This window comes from Cydia fagiglandana, chromosome 2 (assembly GCF_963556715.1).
Source record: "Cydia fagiglandana chromosome 2, ilCydFagi1.1, whole genome shotgun sequence".
NCBI classification, from domain to species: Eukaryota; Metazoa; Arthropoda; class Insecta; order Lepidoptera; family Tortricidae; genus Cydia; species Cydia fagiglandana.
Genome location: NC_085933.1, coordinates 2,655,176 through 2,676,876, shown reverse-complemented (window position 1 = coordinate 2,676,876; position 21,701 = coordinate 2,655,176). Strand labels below are relative to the sequence as shown.

The following is a 21,701-nucleotide window of genomic DNA, read 5'->3' as shown; positions in this document are numbered from 1 at the left end:
TAATAAATATTGATTTCGGAACTCGCTGAATGTTGTTAAAACTATGAATGTAAGCTTTTAGACTAAGTTTAAGAAATTTTATTCAGGTTTAGTATTCAATAAATATTTTTTTATTCTACGTTTTTTTTTGTTTTTACACAATTTTTAACAGAACCTCATCAGATTAGATGACTGAAGTAACTCAATGGTTTAAAAAAAACCATTTCTAAAACGATTGCAAATACCCAATGCCATTAACGCTGGTTTCTACGTATAATTGATGTCATGATTTTCGGCATTACACGATCAAAAGAATCAATACACAAAAATATAGAATTCTAACCTTACGTCTATTTAATAATTTCAAGTCGATGTGTAAGCCTATTTCTGTATACGCTTCAAAATTTAACGTTTACTGCATTCTATTTCAAACGTTCTATTTTTGACGTAGCGTAGAATGCAGTAGGCATCTACGTTTGCATGTGCTCGTTCTTTGTGCCCTCGTCGAGGTGGGATTTCATAGTATTTGAAAATAATGAAACACATGGCTTGCTTACCTTTTTTCAAAGTTGGGTAATGCTGGTCAGTTGATTTTCTCACGTACAGTAGTAGTTCCCTTATTCATACGATGTTTTCACAGCTGGAAGCAATATAAAACGTTTTATTACACAAGTACGTAGGTACCCTCGGAGACTTTTTAGCTGACTGTTTTAGTACCTTACCAATAACCTAAATGTAAAAAAAATAAAGATCATGCAATAACTTAATAAATACCAGTTTTCAACAAGGACAGAATGGAACGCTAGTTTCAACTAACTTCGGAATATGCCTCCAGAATATGTTATTTATAAGCAAGCACTTGTGTTTCATAATAAATTGAAATATAACGACGTGAAATCCCACCTTAAATCCTACTTCCGTACCACAAAGTGAGTATGGAACGCCTTAATTGGAAATAAACTATAATATGTCCAAAGAAAAATACTGACTTGATTATTATAAACCACATTTCTAGGATATTAGGTACTTATCCTATGATGCAAGCTTATTCTAGTGTCTGAAAGCTCATTTATGGGATCACTTCGGTCTTGTTTTTAATTTTAAGGGTTATTTAGACAGTGCGGGAACTCGTATCCGAGTTTAATTACATTGCGGTATTTGTTCGGTCGGCTGAATTGGATGTAAGCCTCAATAGTCCGCTATGTAACTAAACTAGCATCCGAGTTCACGCGTTGTCTAAATGAGCCCTTAAAGTCAAAGTTTGTCCTTTAACTTGTGCATTTAGCATACGGAGTATACCTACTAAAAGGCATGCAACAAAACTAAAGTTAGTCATTTAAAGTAATAAATCCCGTTCTCTCTTATTAAAAGACTACCATTTACTACATTCAATCAGATTCACCTATAATAACCTAGTCAGTAATCTTTGAAGTTCAAAATTCCCGAGTCGAGTAACGCCCGAGCACAAACTCACGCAGCACAAACCTTTGCATGGCGCGTGCGGCCCAAAAACAATCTTCTTGGGTCGTGCAGCCTCTCCTAAGACCGCCCGTACCCACGTTACAAGCCGAGCCACCGAACATAGACAACAGCAGGATGTTTTCAAAGGTTTAGAATCCATAGGTCATCAAACACATTGCGGGACTGATCAATGTCACAGAGCAGTGAAAAATGAAACATTCCATACAAAAAATAGCCAACATTTTAAAGAAGACCTACACTAGGGTCTCCCGAGCGTCGACGTCTAGTCAACTCTAAGGCTGCTGCTTGACGCAACTTCGGCGCAACTGCGCAGCGACACTATTTTCCATAGCGCTGGCTAGATGGCGAGGCTTTAAAGGTCGAAAACAGTAGTGTCTGTTCGGTGGGTCGGTGGGTCGGTGCGGGCGGAGCACCCGTAGGGCGCGAGAGGGCGGGCGTCACTCGGCACTCGGCTCTGGTGACGCTTGGTGTGTGCAGGCGACGATGCTGAAGAAAACCAAGCGCGGGGCCGGCGGGGCCGGCGCGGCGGCGGGCCCGTGACGCGCGCCCGCCCTCCTCACGCCGCCCCCGCCCCCCCCGCAGGCCTGCATGCTCAAGCAGCGCGGCAAGGTGCGCCGCCGCAACACCGAGCCGGCCATGCCGCCGCCGCCGCCGCAGCCGCCGCCGCCGCCGCCGCCGCCGCCGGACACCTGAATCTGGCTCAGCGAGCGCCTCATCTGAGCGCCTGCGCCTGCCTCGGGCTCAAGGCAAGCGCGCGCGCCGGCGCTCGCTGCAGCACCCACCACGCCCGCCGGGCACGGCGGGCCGCGCTCCACCGCGGTCGGCCCGGCCGATCAAACATTATTGTAAATAAATTATTAAAAACATATAAAAATATTAATTAAAAATTATATAATAATAATAAATTTATAATATAGTCTATAGTTTGTGTTTTATTTATTAGTCTTGTATTATTATTTGAAAATGTGTAAAATAAATATTAACTTATGTAAAATGTTTGTTTCATTTAAAGCCCCCTCCAGACTATGCGCGTGAATCGCGGGCGAAGCCGCGAACGCGAGTGTGGAGTCGATTTCGCTGTCTGCGAAAATCGACGCCACACTCGCGTTCGCGGCTTCGCGCCGCGATTCGCGCACGAGTGTGGAGGAGGCTTAACACCCGATAGTACTTAGATATGGAGAGCTCAGGAGCGTAAATTTACACGTTAAAATGCGCTCTCCAACTGTACCAACAAAAAGAAAGTTTAGTTACGTCTGCCCAAGGAGAGTTATGTTGCTAATAATATTCCTGGGCCCAGTAGAGAAGCCAGACACGCATGAAAAGAATTCAAAGTTAATAGGGATATTGAGATCTAGACACGCGGCAGCGTGTCAAGCCAAGTTCAAGCAAAGGAACTGGCTAGCCAGCGCCAAGTGTAATATTACACGAACCACTTGGTGCCACTTTTGACCCTTCTATAACTCAAAACATATTTAACGTAAACACATAAAACTACGTGTGTTTAATTATATCCATAAGGACATCTAGAAGCCCAAATTTCATGAAGCTAGCTCAAACGGTTATAAAGATATGAAGGTCAAAAAGTCGTAAATTTTAAGACTGACTGACATACCTATAGTACCTAAACCTAACCTACTTCCAGATGACCTAGAAGGATGAAATTTGGAATCCAGCTCAGTTATTGTGTGAAAGCGTAGGAAAAAATCTAAAAATTAAAAAAAGTTATAAAATAGGGGGGGTCCCCATACAAAAAAACCATTTTTTATTGTGACTGACATATAAGTACCTAAACCTAACCTACTTCCAGATGACCTAGAAGGATGAAATTTGGAATCCAGCTCAGTTATTGTGTGAAAGCGTAGGAAAAAATCTAAAAATTAAAAAAAGTTATAAAATAGGGGGGGTCCCCATACAAAAAAACCATTTTTTATTGTGACTGACATATAAGTACCTAAACCTAACCTACTTCCAGATGACCTAGAAGGATGAAATTTGGAATCCAGCTCGGTTATTGTGTGTAAGCGTAGGAAAAAATCTAAAAACAAAAAAAAAGTTAATAAATAGGGGGGGTTCCCATACAAATTTCTTTTTTATTGTGACTGACATATAGTACCTAAACCTAACCTACTTCCAGATGACCTAGAAGGATGAAATTTGGAATCCAGCTCGGTAATTGTGTGTAAGCGTAGGAACAAATCTAAATTTAAAAAAAGTTAAAAAATTGGGGGGGTCCCCATACAAAAAACCTGTAATACGCGCTAAACAACCGGCCAACGGTGTGTCGTTGGCGGCGCGCGGCACCACATAATTAATACAAAGAACAGAAGTAAAAAACATGCAGCGGAAACACAAGAAAAAACATTAAATCTCAATACCTGCCTAGTTTTCTTTACAAAAAGTATTGATATCCCATCAAAAACATAAATGTAAAAAAGGAGAGCCAAGTTCAATACAAAAATTATGCTTGGCTGTGGGGTTCGCCGCAAAAAGAATGGAGATTTAAATGAGTGCCAAGTTCTATGCAAAATCCAAATATGTATTTATAGGAACAAAATAACATTATAAACAAGTATTAAACTCTATTTCTTTGCTTTATTGGATACCTATAACAATTGCTGTTATTTAAAAAAAATGTGAGATCTTAAAGTAGGTTAGATTTGGCTTGGCCACTTTTTATCAGAATTACAAAATATATATGTTGAATAACTTTATAAAATGACTGATGTAATGAAAACTGGCCAAGTCAAATCTAACCTGCTTTAAATCTCGCATTTTTTTTTAAATAACAGCAATTGTTATAGGTATCCAATAAAGCAAAGAAATAGAGTTTAATACTTGTTTATAATGTTATTTTGTTCCTATAAATACATATTTGGATTTTGCATAGAACTTGGCACTCATTTAAATCTCCATTCTTTTTGCGGCGAACCCCACAGCCAAGCATAATTTTTGTATTGAACTTGGCTCTCCTTTTTTACATTTATGTTTTTGATGGGATATATGGATACAAAATGTGCCTTCTATCGCTCTTTAAATGAAATAAAATACAAGGCATGAAAATGTTTAAATTGTAGATATATTTTCTTTTAGCTTTCAATATGAAATAGGTAAATGAGTACCATTCGATTCCTTAAATTTTTTCGAATAATAAATTAGATTTTAGATACACTGCCGGCTAAGATGGCATGCGATTTGTTGTGAGGTCTGTAGAGGCCTTTAAATAGGTATAAAATAAAAATGTTGCCAGCCATTTCGAAAAAACTGTGAATGCATAAGAACTCTCCTCACCTTACGATTTTCATCTATTGATTGAATTCGCCGCACTTATGGCAATGTATCGAAAATTTGATATGAAAACTAAAACTAAATATTAGGATTTTTTACGCCACATTTTGTTTGCCATCATTAATAAACGTATTATTTTGTTATGAATTTTATTCAACATTCCCTTATACCTAAGATTTACAAGCAACAGTAGATGAATGCCTACAAAATGTATAACCTAGAAAAATCTTAACATTTTGAAAATTAGTATAAAGTGTTTGACACTTTGACTATAAACCTAGTATTATGCTAGAAGTGACAAGTAAAAATGTATAAGTAAAATAGCAACAGACTAGATGATCGCTTTTATGTTTGACATAAAACATTCTGTCCCTTACTTGCACGTATTGTAAATGAGAGAGGAACAAATGTTTTGTGTTGGACATAAATACAATCATGCTATAAAGCACGACTTAATCACAACACGTACTATAGAAGAGTTTTATTTCCGTGTCTTCGTACTTTGTCAGTGACATTCATATAAGATCACATTGATTGTCACTTTGGCCAGAGGGCCTACCGCGAACCACGTTCGGCGTGTTGCCTCTCTGTCGCACTTGTAAATTCGTTCGTAAGTGTGACAGGGCAACACATCGAACGTGGTTCGCGGTAGGGCTTCAGGGGCCTAGCCAAGATGATAATCTTTGATAGAAAACAGCAATCGAAAGTTAACCTTTTCGACGCTGTGTCAAACACAAAAGCAGTCATTCGAACGCCACGTCACCGAAGTGTCAAAACTGAAATAGAACTTTATGCATAAGCACGTAGGTCTATGTTGCTCTGTGGTCTGTGACCGATTAATCCGTCTTTGGCGTTGGACCTGCGGTGCGGATATATCGGTCATTGGCGTGTAAAAGGTTAAATAATGTATGGAAATAGTCATGTGACTTTTTGTAGCATCTGGCAACTTTATACATATTTTCTTTTCGTTTGATGTTTGTCATATTGACTAGGCCCCCAGATATGAAGTAGCAAAAAAATCAAATTCCTTGATTGTACCAAGCGGGTCCTAGATTAGCTATTGAGGACCACCCCACACTAGCGTCATTTAAACGTCGGCGCGGCGTCTAGTCAGCGCTATGGAGAATGGCGTCGCTGCGCAGTAGCGCCCACGTTGCGTCGAGCAGCAGCCATAGAGTTGACTAGACGCCGACGCTTGGGAAACGCTAGTGTGTGGTGGCCCTAAATTACCGACATAAGGCATTCGTCCCTTACTACCAAATATGTTAGTGCGAGGGATGACTGCTAGAATTGGCAGGACTCACTCTGTAAGTTTGTACTTCCTCGCAAACATCTTCAAAAATAAAGTTTATCTTTTACATATTGATTTTCTGTATGATCAATTGATCATACTTAAAATTTCATCTGAAAGGCTATTAAACTTAGTAAACAACATATTCAAAATAATTTATACAGGTACAACCAATATGTTACATATAGGTAGATTGTTTAAGTTCCCTGTCGTGACCGACATATTTCTTCACTTTCCACGAAACAAACTGACACAGAAATCAAATTCATTAACTGTACAGTCAGCACCATAAAAATATACACAAGACTGGATAGATTTAAAGCACATTGAAAAATATAGCCTATCCTTAAAAGGTCGGATTCCATCAGTGTGCGACACTGTGCGGCACAAGCATATTCAGTACAAAAATGTTTGTGGAATCCCGCCTTAATAATCCCGCATAATATTCTTATTTATTTATTTGTACATTTTAATTTACCAATTATAATTTTAATACCAAAACTTCCGTGAGACATAGATATATTAAATATATTAGGGCATTTCTATTTAAAGTTGTACCCCCAACTTGCATTTTAGATTTTGGAATTTATACTTTTTCCCCTCAGAATCATGGGCTCTTTCGATCCTAATACGAGAAAAAAAGTTTCCTCAAAAATTCATAAAAAAAATTTTTGTCCGTTTTGTTACGGTCATAGAAGGTTGTATTGAAAACCGTAACCTAACGGACCAAAAATTGTGCGGACACTTTCTTTTATCTCAGTAAAAACGGAAAAAGCTCGTGATTCTGAGTGAGTAGAAATAATATAAAAATTCCTAATTCTAACACAAAATTTCTTGGTACAAATTTAAATAGAACAGCCAAGAACGGGTCACTCACGTATTCAGTCAGTCATTATTTCTCCCGAAAAATATATTATTACAATAATCTGACACAAATAATTATGTATAAGTTATTTGTCTAGATTTATAATATTTTTAGAAGTGCGAATGGGACGATTGATGATGATGGTGCGTCGCGCACTAACATGGTGAAATGCGGCAAAGATCGTTTAGAAACGTTGTAAGTATTAAATTCATACATACAATAAGACTAGATTTAATCGCATATCACATTCTTGATAGCAAAATAAATCTATTATTATACACCTATTATAAAAAAAGAATATTTAAATCTAATTATATCAACAATATAACTAAATTTACGGGAAAAAACATATAATTACATATTTTTTCTCGAAACAATGCGTACAGTGGACGTCAAACATATGTTTACACTTTTACACCTTACTCGTTTGTAATAAGGCGAAAAATGTAACCATATCTTTAACATCGACTGTACAGTCAGCAGCAGAAGTTGCTACGCGGGCGAGGTGTTCAAAATGATCTTGACGCGACTTTATTGTTAAGAGAATAAGAGCGTGTCAAGGTAATTTTGAACACCTCGCCCGCTTAGCAACTTCTGCTGCTGACTGTACCTAGTCGTCATCATATAAGATAAAACGATTAGTCATTTAATTTGCTACTGGTAAGTAAAACATCTATATGTAATAATGTACTTTCATAAAAATATAGAATATCAGAGTTTTCCACCCCTATGTTCAGGAGGATTTGCTGTGAAACTTGTCAAATATAAGTACCAAGAACTTTTACTGTGTACCAAAGAGAATAGAGTGTATAGAGGCAGATTGTCAAAGTAATTTATGTAGCCACTGTATATTTACTGCCATCTTTCGACAGAAGATTAAAACTGTTAGAACGCCATTTGACATTGATCCTTATTCTTTCACTGATATCTTTTAATTTGTCAAATATTGAAATTAACGCCATCTACTCGACTATAGGTCAAAGGTTATGGCGCCTTCGCTCGAAAGTATTGCACTATACCTTTGGCCCACTCTCAAGTAGATGGCGTTAATGTTAATATTAAACAAGTTAAACACATATCAGTGAAAGAATAATGATCAATAGGGGCATTCCATGAAATCGTCTACCGTTTGTCCCGTACAAACGCGAATTTTCTGAAGATTTGCAGGTATAAGAGTTTCTTTTTTATGACAAATAGTCAAAAATATGCACAGAAAAATAATCGATTGCTTTAGATGCCGAAAAAAAAGTCGCAACACAGGAAATAAAATGCGTTTGTACGGGACAGCCCGTGGAATGCTCCAATATCAAATTAATGGAATGGCGTTCTAACAGGTTTAATCCTCTGTCGAAAGATGGCAGTAAACGTACTGTAGCTACATAATTTACTATGACAGTAATTCTCTATTTCAAATTCACTTTGCTATCACTGTATAAGTTCTGCTACGCTCATGGGCGTAGGCAGGTAGCAGCTGCCCCTCCCTGTATGCTCCCTTCCTAGGCCTCCGGCTATATCAACTTGCCCCCCCTCCCCAATTCACTGGTTGGCTACGCCCTTGGCTACATTCTACTGTAAGTGTAAGTTGACTGTATCATGTACTGTGTGTATTCATTTGTCTCAGAAAACTAAATCCCACCAAAAACATTCTGCAAAAAACTAGCCAAGTCTCGATGGAGCTGCTTGTTTATTTCTAAAAAGTAATGAAATCTAGACAAAGTCGTGCCAAGTCTAAGGTTCCTTACTGCGATTTCTTTATTATTATAGTTAATGTTGTGTGACTTGGCCGTTGAAGGGTACACAAGGGTACAAAACCAGGTGCTCCATGACACCATTGCACCAATCTGCCATTGCACCAAAAATAAGTGTTTGTTTCAGGCTCGCCCATACATAAGTATTATTGAAATACGCAGCTTTATCAAGCCTACAATTGAGTGGTTATTGAATCAACGTTTTCCAAGTGGCAATTTTCCATCGTCAATGGGTAGCGGTTCTGGCGACAGATTGGTGCAATGGTGTCATGGAGCACCTGGTTTTGTACCCTTGTGTACCCTTCAACGGCCAAGTCACACAACATTAACTATAATAATAAAGAAATCGCAGTAAGGAACCTTAGACTTGGCACGACTTTGTCTAGATTTCATTACTTTTTAGAAATAAACAAGCAGCTCCATCGAGACTTGGCTAGTTTTTTACAGAATGTTTTTGGTGTCAGTCACTTCTTTTTGTAGAAACCCCCTGGCACTGATTAAAATAACCGACTTGGTTTCACATTACATCTCAAAACTTTTTTGTAGTAAAAGCGTTGCGAGACTTGCACCTTTTTACATGTAATGTTTTTGATGGGATCTCATCTCTTTTTGTAGGCAGTCCTTCTTTTCGGGTACTCATACCCACTATGTATACACAATTACACATATCATAACTAAACATATCTTCATTCATACTCACATCGTACATCGTAGTGTACCTTTACTTTACTTTACCTACTATTTGTAGGAACTGCAACAGTAACTTTGTAATATCATATATTTATATGGGATTACAAACTTACTTATGCAGTTCTTAGATCTTTAAAACGAGACTGATATTGCAATATTTTTAGGTTTTCCCTTTATGTGGCCATTAAACCCTAACTCTGTACCAAATTTCAGCTCTCTGAGTTTATGGGAAGTACTAGTTCTATTCTGATGATCATGAGTGAGTGTCATAAATGCGAAACTTTGCTTTCGCTTAACTTCGGAACTAAATGACCTACAGACTTGAAATTTTGGATTTTAAGTATGTGATTATAGCTTACTGGATGACCAAAATTTCTGCGTTCTGGTCTTATCCAGAGGTTCTCAAATAGGGGCCTGAAAATGCGGCGAAATGGTTCCAGTAAAGGATGGTACGGCAGTGTTTGCTTCGCGCTCGACTTGGCGGGGGCACTGCCGTGCCCCCCGATAAGTACAAAATATTTTTTGATGCTAATAGAAGTCACTGCGTAAAATTCTAAATAATGTTAAAAACTAACCGCGTGAAGATGGTTGTTATTCCAAAATCCAAGGTCACGTCTCACCACTGCTGAGTTATCCCGGCTTGCGAGGCAATTACCTGTAAAGAGGTTTATATTATTGGATTGTTTTTACATATTAGACAGCTCGAACTGCGTCCACTGCTCCTTGCGGGTGGTACATATATACACCGTGTTTTTTTTTATTTCCGTTAATTTCAAGGGTGCATTCCTGAGCTCAAATTAAGTAACTTTCTCAAAGACACCGATACTCTAATTAACTCCATTTCGGAGATAATCAATAATTCATTTTTTTCCTATAAGGCCTTGGAACCTCCGGCCATCTGGTCGAGAGAGAGAGCCGTCGACTGTCGCTACAGTGCAGCTAAGCCTTTCACTACTTTTTCCTAAACTGCGATTTTGGACTATTCACCTTTTAGTATTAACTATCCAATAGCGCAATCGACCAAGTATCACCAACAATAATTAAAACCCGGTTAGATAAATATAAATTTAGTTTACTATCAATAAGTCGTTAAGTAGTGTTTAAGCTCAAAAGTGTAAACTTAACCAGGCCGGCAATTAAATTGTACCTGTCCACTATCGGGTTGTTTGTTTTATCCCCTTTAGGACCCTTAGTTTAAAAATAAAGTATTACAGCGGCGCCCGAATAGGTTTGGTGATATTTGGCTTCTTTCCCTCCAACATTCAGCGAAGGTTTGAGCTTGGTTGTTTTGTGCTATTGTATTTCAATGTAACTTACTTTAAAAATATTTAAATTTAATTGAGTTTTGGTTAGCAAGAGTGTCTAACCACATGTTTTGTCTGGCACAGTCAGTACCTACTGTTGTATTTCACTTCCATGTCATTTTACGGTACTAGGTTGATTTAGGGAAGAAAATCCACTGTTTACATTTATTTTTTTTAGTTGTATTTATTTTAAGGACTCTTTACATCCTCTTTTATTTTTATGAAAACATTATTTCCACTGTGTTTAATGTTATTTCATATTACTTGTTGACTCTTTAAGAGTGTGCTATACCTAAACTGGTGAACTTAAACTTGTTGTTGGTCGATAACGCTATAACATTCTTAAACTTATAAACTAGGTAATTATTTCTTTTCGGGGAAAATTATAGGGAAAATACATTTAATATTTAATAGTGATAACCTTTACTACTGTAACAATGGCGAATGAGACCGCTTTGGAGGAGCGTCCAATAGCTTTTAATCTCTTAAAAAAAGATGAACTCGAGTATGAAGTGACGGTGCGCCTCGGGGTACCACTGACTACAGTGATGGAGCTCCGGAGCCAGCTCCGGAAGTTGAATCAGGAGATTCCCACTGACGAGGTCGCGGATTACAATGGTGACGTCAAGGAAGAACTGGACATAATATCTGCAAAAATGGACGACCTTCGTGACCAACTACAGTCACCAACGCAGCGTCGTACTTCCTTGAAGCTTCTTAACCGCGTACAGGCGGTTGCACACCATCTTTACCACCGTCTAACCCGCCTAACACCAGCTGAATCAGAGGCCTCAAGGCATTGTGAATTAAGTGATCAGTTGGATAAACTACTATCTCGCCTTGACAATGTGTTGATTAATTTTAGAAGTGCATTGTCAAGGGATGTCGCACTCGAGGTTGACAAACCGAATCCTACGGCCTTACCAGCATGCACAAAACACCATAATTTGGTGCAAAAATTAAATTTAAAATATGATGGCAAGACCTGTGTCAAAGCTTTCTTACGTAAGTTAGAGCAAGTGCGTGTGTCACGTGACATACCGGATTCAACCTTATTTCGCTCCGCCTGCGAACTATTCACGGACGAGGCATCCTCGTGGTTTAACGGAATCTGTGATCAAGTACACTGCTGGACGGACCTGAAGGCTGTGATGATCCGTGATTACCTCCCATTAGATTATAATGTCCGACTTATGAGGGAAATACGTGCTAGGACGCAGGGTTTTGATGAGTCAATAGTTAACTATGTCAGCGTAATGCTTAATTATTTTTCCCGTTTAGAGACACCCTTACCAGAGGCCGAGAAATTGAGTATATTGGTACAAAACGTCAGACCATTCTATTCTAAACAATTGGCATTATTTAAAATAGAATCTATAGGTGAACTTAAAGATCGTTGTCGGCAGCTAGAGGCCGCCACTCAAAGCGCCAAACGTTTTGCCGAGCCTGACAGAGATTTAAGTAAGTCACTGGCCCATGATTTGGTTTACAAGCCACTCACAACAAAAACTGTCTCGGCAGTGCAAGCATCGGCTGACTTTTGTGTGCGGTGCCGCGTGGACGGTCACACCTTGAAAACTTGTAAAGCAGCTCCTAAACTCGTTTGTTATCGCTGCGGCGAGAACGACGTAACAGCCCGTACTTGCCCTAAATGTGCGTCCACACCTAGTACCTCAAAAAACTAATAACGCCGAGTCAGGGTATGGCTGATCCGGTTTCCACAAAAAATACTAAAAAATATAAAAGTAGAATATTTATTCGCACGCCTATATTTAGTAATCCCAGAAAGCCCACTCTAGAAAACCATACACAACTCAATAGGTATTTTAATAACAAATACCCTAGCTCTTCAGCACCCATTACCCTACTTAACCATCACTTACTTGCACCTAATGCTGTATCAACTTCATTGACAACAAAAGGCCAATGCCGCCCATTACATACCATATCGATGCCAATTAATAAAGCTAACACCCTTAACCCGCTCACTACCGCTGTTATACCCACGAACATAACTCCACCCGCTTCACTTCCCTATCCTACCCCTACTAACCTCACTAACACCCTTAACCCGCTTACTAATGCTTTTACCCCCACTAACATAACTCCATCCGCTTCACTTCCCTATCCTACCCTTACTAACCACACTAACACCCTTAACCCGCTTACTAACGCTTTTACCCCCACTAACATAACCCCACCTACTTCACTTCCCTATCCTGCCTTTACTAACCTAACTAACCCCTTAAACCTCCTTACTAACGCTTTTGTCCCCACTAACTACATAACCTTACCCGTTTTACCCCCCACAATCCCTATTTGGAAAAATAACTTGACTTACCCACTTAACAAAATTTACCATAATGTAAATTACTGTGTAGAAGCACTACCTAAAGCCCCCACAGCCCATATTTGGCAAAATAACGTAACTTACCCAAATTATGAAATTTACCCAAATGCTAATTATTGTGTAGAGGAACCGACTCAATCCTCCACGACACGTATTTATCAAAATAACGAAACTTACCCACATAACCAAATTTACCCCAATGCAAATTCTTATATAGAAGCACCGTATGTGCCTTCCACGACCCATATTTGTCAAAATAACGAAACTTACCCACATAATGAAATTTACCCTAAGGCAGATTTTAGTGTGGAAGGACCTTCTCTACCCTCTCCAACCCCTATTTGGCAAAATAACGTAACTTACCCACATAACCAAATTTACCCTAATGCAAATTATTATACAGAAGCACCGTCTGCACCCTCCACGACCCATATTTGTCAAAATAACGAAACTTACCCACATAATGAAATTTACCCTAAGGCAGATTCTAGTGTAGAAGGACCTTCTGTACCCTCTCCAACCCCTATTTGGCAAAATAACGTAACTTACCCACATAACCAAATTTACCCTAATGCAAATTATTGTACAGAAACACCGTCTGCACCCTCCACGACCCATATTTGTCAAAATAACGAAACTTACCCACATAATGAAATTTACCCTAAGGCAGATTTTGGTGTAGAAGGACCAACTGTACCCTCTCCAACCCCTATTTGGCAAAATAATGTAACTTACACGCATAACGAAATTTACCCTGAGGCAACTAACAGTATGGAGAAATCGTCTACATTCCCCATAACACCTTTATCACAAAATAACGTAGTTTATCCACAGAACGAAACTTACCAGGATACAAATCCTTATTTGGAAACATTCCCCGCTAATTCTAATAATGGAGCCTTACAGGATACAATCGGTCCGTGCAGCAATGTACGCGAATCACAGATCTCTCATGCCGACGACCAAGCATCTAAGTTCGATCGAGAGGAATGGCACTCTTGGTTGTCATTTGTTACTTTTGTTTTTGAGTCTTGCTATAGTTTGAAGTTACTAGATTCGATAAACGAAGCTGATGAACAAGGCTTGCGACCATACCTTAAAGTAAAAATTTATGGCATGTCCTATTCTGGCCTAATGGATTCTGGCTCGGAGTTGACAATTTTGGGTGGTGACACCTTTGACAAGTACTTTGAGGGTCGAGTTACTCTGCATCCGCCGCACGGTTTAACTCATGTAATATCGGCGAACAAAGTCCGTTCGCCCATCAAGGGCCATGTATTCTTGCCCGTATTGGTAGGTAACAACACGCAAGTCGTAAAGTTTCATGTGATACCGGAGGTCCACACTAAACTTATTTTCGGTCTTAACTTTTGGATAGCCTTCGGCTTCGGACGGGATATCCTCGCGCTACTAAAGAATGGAACCTGTTCCTTATCAAACGAAGAACATAACAACATCGTCTCTGAGGTCAGGTACATACACGGCTTGGAGTCTCTTTCGACGGAGGAACAACGTGAGGCAGATACTATTATTAAAGAATTTGCATCAATATCCGCCGAGGAGAAGGGGTTGGGAAGAACGCATCTGCTAACGCATTCGATTGATACAGGAGATGCGAAGCCGATCAAACAGCGGTATTACATGTTATCTCCGTACAAACTTGCAGAGCTCAATAAACAGCTAGATGAGATGCTCCAGCTGGATGTCGTCGAGCCAAGCAGCAGTCCATGGAATAACCCGGTGACCATGGCCCCGAAATCAGATGGCTCCTTTCGATTCTGCCTGGACAGCCGAAAACTAAATGAAGTTTCCAAACACGACGCTTACCCCCTACCACTAATTAATCAAATTCTTAATCAACTAGGGAACGCGAAGTATTTGTCATCCTTGGACCTTAAATCAGCCTTTTGGCAAATAGGCTTAGATTCCAAGGAATCCATGGAAAAGACCGCCTTTACGGTCCCTGGCCGCGGTTTGTTCCATTTTAAAGTAATGTGTTTCGGCCTTACCTCAGCCCCAGCAACTCAGCAACGCTTGATGGACATTTTGTTTGGTCCAGAATACAACGGCCGTATTTTTATATACTTAGACGACATAATAATTGTCTCTGAAACGTTTACACAACATCTAACCCTACTTCGCCACGTACTAGAACGACTTCGATATGCTAACCTTACAATAAACCTATCTAAATGTAAATTCTTTCGTAGGCAACTAAGGTACCTAGGTTTTCTTGTAGACGAGTACGGCTTACGCACGGACCCTGACAAAGTCAAAGCGGTGGTAGACTTCCCCATACCGAAGAGTCGGAAAGATGTTAAACGCTTCCTAGGTACGGCGTCGTATTACCGCCGATTTATTAAAAATTTCAGCAACATTGCTGGACCTCTCAATCAGTTAACGTCCACGCGAAAAGGCGCTCCACCTTTTCGTTGGTCCCCAGAAGCGGATCAAGCTTTTAATGAGTTAAAAGTAGCAATGACCACGGCCCCAGTTCTAGCCTGCCCAGACTTCTCCAAATCATTCTCGGTTCACTGTGACGCTTCAGATTTCGGCATCGGGGGAACTCTGACACAAATATTTGAAGGAGAGGAACACCCACTGGCGTATTACAGTCGATCCCTCACGCCTCAAGAAAGAAATTATTCCGCCACTGAGAGAGAAGCTTTGGCGGTGGTCAATGTTGTAGAACACTTCAGACCATACCTGGAAGGAAGTCGTCAATTTAGGATTGTTACAGACCACGCCAGTTTGAAGTGGTTCCTTAATCTCAAAAACCCCACGGGGCGCCTCGAAAGATGGGGTTGTCGTCTCTCACCTTATAACTTCACAATCGAGCACCGGAGAGGCTCAGAACATATCGTACCGGACGCCTTATCAAGGGCAGTTCCCATCTGTTTAATTGATACAAACACCACTAATAATGACCCTTGGTATTCGCAGATCTATAACAAATGTGAATCCAACCCAGGATCGGTACCTAATTATCAATTGTTAAATGGTCGCCTTTATCGCTACACCAAATCAAAGAATGCCTTAACTACCGATTTCGAGTGGAAAGAGGTGATACCAGTGGAATTTCGTGAAGAAATCATGCATGCTAACCATGCAGTCCCCACTGCTGCACATTTAGGTACCGCTAAAACGTATAACAGGTTAAAACTTCGTTACTCCTGGCCACGGATGTATGAAGATGTAGTCCGATACGTCGCCAATTGCTCGGTGTGTGCCGCTTATAAACACAGCCAACAACCGACTCCAGGCTTCATGGGAAGTGCGAAAGTTTGCAGTCGGCCCTTTCAGTGCCTCAGTATAGACCTGGTTGGACCGCTACCACCCTCAAGGAAACTAAACACTTATATATTGGTAGTAGTATGTTGTTTTACTAAATACTGTATGTTGTTTCCCTTGAGACGTGCAACCGGGGCTGTAATTTCCCAGAGATTAGAAGATCATGTATTCATGATCCATGGCATTCCCCAAACAATTATTGCGGATAATGCATCCTACTTCACCGGCGGGGACGTTCAGAAGTTGTTCGCCAACTACAATATCCCACAACTACACTACACCCCCGTTTACTGTCCCCAGGTCAACACCGTAGAGCGTTACAACAAGACCCTAGTAACAGCAATATCAACGTTCGTTGAATCGGATCATCGCTCGTGGGACGTGAATATTTCTCGTATACAGTTCGCTTTAAATACCTCAGTCAATGAAACAACATCATATACTCCGTTCCTGCTCGTGCATGGACGCCAAGCAGTACCGGATGGCACAATTTACGACGACCCCGAGGAGGTCGACGAAATCGTTTTTTCCCCCCGGGGAGAGTACCTCGACAAGATTAAGACCCTTAGGGCCATTTACCCGACCGTGAAGGAATTATTACAGAAAGCTCATGACCGCAACATCAAGTATTACAATGATAAACGTCGTGATATAGAATTCAACGTCGGAGACGAAGTGTGGAAACGCACCTTCAAGCAGAGCAACGCCGGTAAATACTTCTCGGCGAAGCTAGCACCCAAATATGACAAATGTCGCGTCATTCGGAAAATATCCCGTTTAGTCTACGAGTTGGAAGATGAGAATGGGAAGCGTCTGGGTAAATGGCACATAAAAGACTGCAAGCCAAGTTCTGTCCACACCACTTGACTCCTGTAACGAGACGTACCAATACTCCACAATCCGGGTAGTCTATTATCTTTTGGGAAAGCGCTTTATTTATTTATTTTTTTATTTTGTTTGTCCATTGAAGCGACGTTGGCTTCAATTTTTTTTTGTTTTCTCTTTGTTTTGTCCCGTAGGCCTAGATGCGATTGTTTCCAGCGACGGCCCCGCGGACTCAATTGATGCCAAGGGACAAATCGACGTGCGATTGTGGGCCGTAATCCACGTCCTAGGGAAGTCCTTAGATTCCCTTCTCCTTACACCGTTCGGCTGGTGCCACAGCTCGAGGGCGAGCTGGAATTTTACTCCTTCGTCTTTTGCCTCTGTCGTAAAATTCTCCTGGTTAGGGGGGTGTGTAATGGAAAAATATATAGATAACAAAATACTTCTATGAAGCCGGACGGGCGATTAAATCTGTGTCTCGAATAGTGTCGATGGACTGTCAAGTTGGCAGCGATTCCGTGTTGCCAGGGAGATAGGTCTGAATCCCTTCGAAACCAGTTCGATCGACAACTAGTTCTTACCAAAATAATTATTATCATTCTCCATGAACGGGTAGGAATGTATAGATTGTCGAGTCTTCCTTTCCCTTTCTTAAAAAATATCATACCGTGCTTGTCCAGCAGCGTTTACCACGCTCTGTTCTAATTTCCGTATTTAGAATTTCACGTCAGTTTTGTTAAATGCCTTGGGATTGTAACCCTGGCAACATCGAAGAGGAGGGAGAGTGATTCGGCCATTTTGGGACTTGGATTTTCTTCCCCGACCTAGCCGGGCTCGGCTTTATATTAAATAATTGGGACAACGTTCTCATCTTTGGTAAGTAATCTTACATTCGTTTGTGAAGACCGTGAAATTCGGAATCTGTTGTTGGATTATGCGATTATTGACGTGAACCGTTTATTTCAGCCTGCCCTCAGGTGTACCTTGAGGTTAACCCGTTTCCCGAAAGGGCGAACCAGGAGCGTCCTGGGCACTTCGGAGTTGATATTCGATCACTCATAAACCCCGGCAAGACGATTTTCCTCCGACAGGTAAGGCGTCGTTCATATACTTTTGTCAGAAATTGTATGGCGTGCCATGCGGCCACATAAAAGTATCCCGCGTAGCGCCTGAATTCTATACTGTAATATAACCCCAAAGGGTTACGCATGGAAACCCTTGTTCCTATGTGAAACGGACTCTCACGTGGCACGGACCACAGATTCTTGGCGTGACCTGAGCCAGTGGAACTAATCCCGTACCCGGAATTTTCCAGGAGGTGTCTACTAGGGGCGCGGCCTTTGGTAGGCCAGATTCTGTGCCAGTCGACCTGTGCAGCTGGCCCCGCCAGAGTCGGAGCTATTGGAACCTCCGGCCATCTGGTCGAGAGAGAGAGCCGTCGACTGTCGCTACAGTGCAGCTAAGCCTTTCACTACTTTTTCCTAAACTGCGATTTTGGACTATTCACCTTTTAGTATTAACTATCCAATAGCGCAATCGACCAAGTATCACCAACAATAATTAAAACCCGGTTAGATAAATATAAATTTAGTTTACTATCAATAAGTCGTTAAGTAGTGTTTAAGCTCAAAAGTGTAAACTTAACCAGGCCGGCAATTAAATTGTACCTGTCCACTATCGGGTTGTTTGTTTTATCCCCTTTAGGACCCTTAGTTTAAAAATAAAGTATTACAGCCTCTACAAGCGTGTACACTAGCCTTAGGGCCGGTTTACATATTGATTAGTGTTTAGAATGAGTTCATACATTTGCTACTAAACTTAAGTACAATCTCGGTCGATCGATGTTGGAAACGACATTGATATGTCACTGATTTCAATTGTTTGGTTGAGTTTAATGTAATGCCCGTGTTACAAAAACGCTATATGCTACATTTAATTACTTTTAAAACTTAACTTTTTTTACAAAAAAAAGCAAAAAAAATTTTTTTTTTTTTGAAAATTTACTATGCCTCTTAGTCCTCTTAAACGTACTTAACCATGCCCCGAAGTTAACGGAATTCAATAAAAACACGGTGTATAGCCTGTATATAGTGCTAGTGGTACACACAGCCCGTGTACAGTGACTCACAGCGGCGCATGAGTCTCGGCGGTGTAGGCGCGCACTCGGCTGAACGCGAACGGCGGGAACTTGGCGGGCGACAGCTCGAACTGCGTCCACTGCTCCTCGCGGGTGGTACATATAGCCTGTATATAGTGCTAGTGGTACACACAGCCAGTGTAGAGTGACTCACAGCGGCGCATGAGTCTCGGCGGTGTAGGCGCGCACTCGGCTGAACGCGAACGGCGGGAACTTGGCGGGCGACAGCTCGAACTGCGTCCACTGCTCCTCGCGGGTGGTACATATAACCTGTATATAGTGCTAGTGGTACACACAGCCAGTGTACAGTGACTCACAGCGGCGCATGAGTCTCGGCGGTGTAGGCGCGCACTCGGCTGAACGCGAACGGCGGGAACTTGGCGGGCGACAGCTCGAACTGCGTCCACTGCTCCTCGCGGGTGGTACATATAGCCTGTATATAGTGCTAGTGGTACATACAGCCGTGTACAGTGACTCACAGCGGCGCATGAGTCTCGGCGGTGTAGGCGCGCACTCGGCTGAACGCGAACGGCGGGAACTTGGCGGGCGACAGCTCGAACTGCGTCCACTGCTCCTCGCGGGTGGTACATATAGCCTGTATATAGTGCTAGTGGTACACACAGCCAGTGTAGAGTGACTCACAGCGGCGCATGAGTCTCGGCGGTGTAGGCGCGCACTCGGCTGAACGCGAACGGCGGGAACTTGGCGGGCGACAGCTCGAACTGCGTCCACTGCTCCTCGCGGGTGGTACATATAGCCTGTATATAGTGCTAGTGGTACACACAGCCAGTGTACAGTGACTCACAGCGGCGCATGAGTCTCGGCGGTGTAGGCGCGCACTCGGCTGAACGCGAACGGCGGGAACTTGGCGGGCGACAGCTCGAACTGCGTCCACTGCTCCTCGCGGGTGGTACATATAGCCTGTATATAGTGCTAGTGGTACACACAGCCTGTGTACAGTGACTCACAGCGGCGCATGAGTCTCGGCGGTGTAGGCGCGCACTCGGCTGAACGCGAACGGCGGGAACTTGGCGGGCGACAGCTCGAACTGCGTCCACTGCTCCTCGCGGGTGGTACATATAGCCTGTATATAGTGCTAGTGGTACACACAGCCAGTGTACAGTGACTCACAGCGGCGCATGAGTCTCGGCTGTGTAGGCGCGCACTCGGCTGAACGCGAACGGCGGGAACTTGGCGGGCGACAGCTCGAACTGCGTCCACTGCTCCTCGCGGGTGGTACATATAGCCTGTATATAGTGCTAGTGGTACATACAGCCGTGTACAGTGACTCACAGCGGCGCATGAGTCTCGGCGGTGTAGGCGCGCACTCGGCTGAACGCGAACGGCGGGAACTTGGCGGGCGACAGCTCGAACTGCGTCCACTGCTCCTCGCGGGTGGTACATATAGCCTGTATATAGTGCTAGTGGTACACACAGCCAGTGTAGAGTGACTCACAGCGGCGCATGAGTCTCGGCGGTGTAGGCGCGCACTCGGCTGAACGCGAACGGCGGGAACTTGGCGGGCGACAGCTCGAACTGCGTCCACTGCTCCTCGCGGGTGGTACATATAGCCTGTATATAGTGCTAGTGGTACACACAGCCAGTGTACAGTGACTCACAGCGGCGCATGAGTCTCGGCGGTGTAGGCGCGCACTCGGCTGAACGCGAACGGCGGGAACTTGGCGGGCGACAGCTCGAACTGCGTCCACTGCTCCTCGCGGGTGGTACATATAGCCTGTATATAGTGCTAGTGGTACACACAGCCTGTGTACAGTGACTCACAGCGGCGCATGAGTCTCGGCGGTGTAGGCGCGCACTCGGCTGAACGCGAACGGCGGGAACTTGGCGGGCGACAGCTCGAACTGCGTCCACTGCTCCTCGCGGGTGGTACATATAGCCTGTATATAGTGCTAGTGGTACACACAGCCAGTGTACAGTGACTCACAGCGGCGCATGAGTCTCGGCTGTGTAGGCGCGCACTCGGCTGAACGCGAACGGCGGGAACTTGGCGGGCGACAGCTCGAACTGCGTCCACTGCTCCTCGCGGGTGGTACATATAGCCTGTATATAGTGCTAGTGGTACATACAGCCGTGTACAGTGACTCACAGCGGCGCATGAGTCTCGGCGGTGTAGGCGCGCACTCGGCTGAACGCGAACGGCGGGAACTTGGCGGGCGACAGCTCGAACTGCGTCCACTGCTCCTCGCGGGTGGTACATATAGCCTGTATATAGTGCTAGTGGTACACACAGCCAGTGTACAGTGACTCACAGCGGCGCATGAGTCTCGGCGGTGTAGGCGCGCACTCGGCTGAACGCGAACGGCGGGAACTTGGCGGGCGACAGCTCGAACTGCGTCCACTGCTCCTCGCGGGTGGTACATATAGCCTGTATATAGTGCTAGTGGTACACACAGCCAGTGTAGAGTGACTCACAGCGGCGCATGAGTCTCGGCG

General features: G+C 42.7%; 1 protein-coding gene and 1 long non-coding RNA gene across 6 annotated transcripts in view; both read left to right on the top strand.

The window, feature by feature from the left end:
• Positions 1-2,382, top strand: part of LOC134673632 (diacylglycerol kinase theta) — a 77,026-nt gene extending 74,644 nt beyond the window's left edge. For 3 of the 5 annotated variants that reach the window (XM_063531646.1, XM_063531634.1, XM_063531654.1), the window contains one exon: positions 2,044-2,382. In XM_063531646.1, coding sequence (XP_063387716.1) covers positions 2,044-2,154 — 111 coding nt within the window. In that variant the 3' untranslated portion in view covers positions 2,155-2,382. Of the gene's footprint in view, positions 1-1,938 lie in introns of all 5 variants that reach the window. The other 2 variants (XM_063531663.1, XM_063531639.1) reach the window with 1 other exon arrangement.
• A 15,194-nt stretch (positions 2,383-17,576) lies between these two features.
• LOC134679573 (uncharacterized) lies at positions 17,577-18,787 on the top strand. The gene is made up of 2 exons (XR_010100351.1): positions 17,577-18,201; positions 18,426-18,787. It is a non-coding gene; the product is annotated as an uncharacterized LOC134679573 (long non-coding RNA).
• Positions 18,788-21,701: the final 2,914 nt, after the last annotated feature.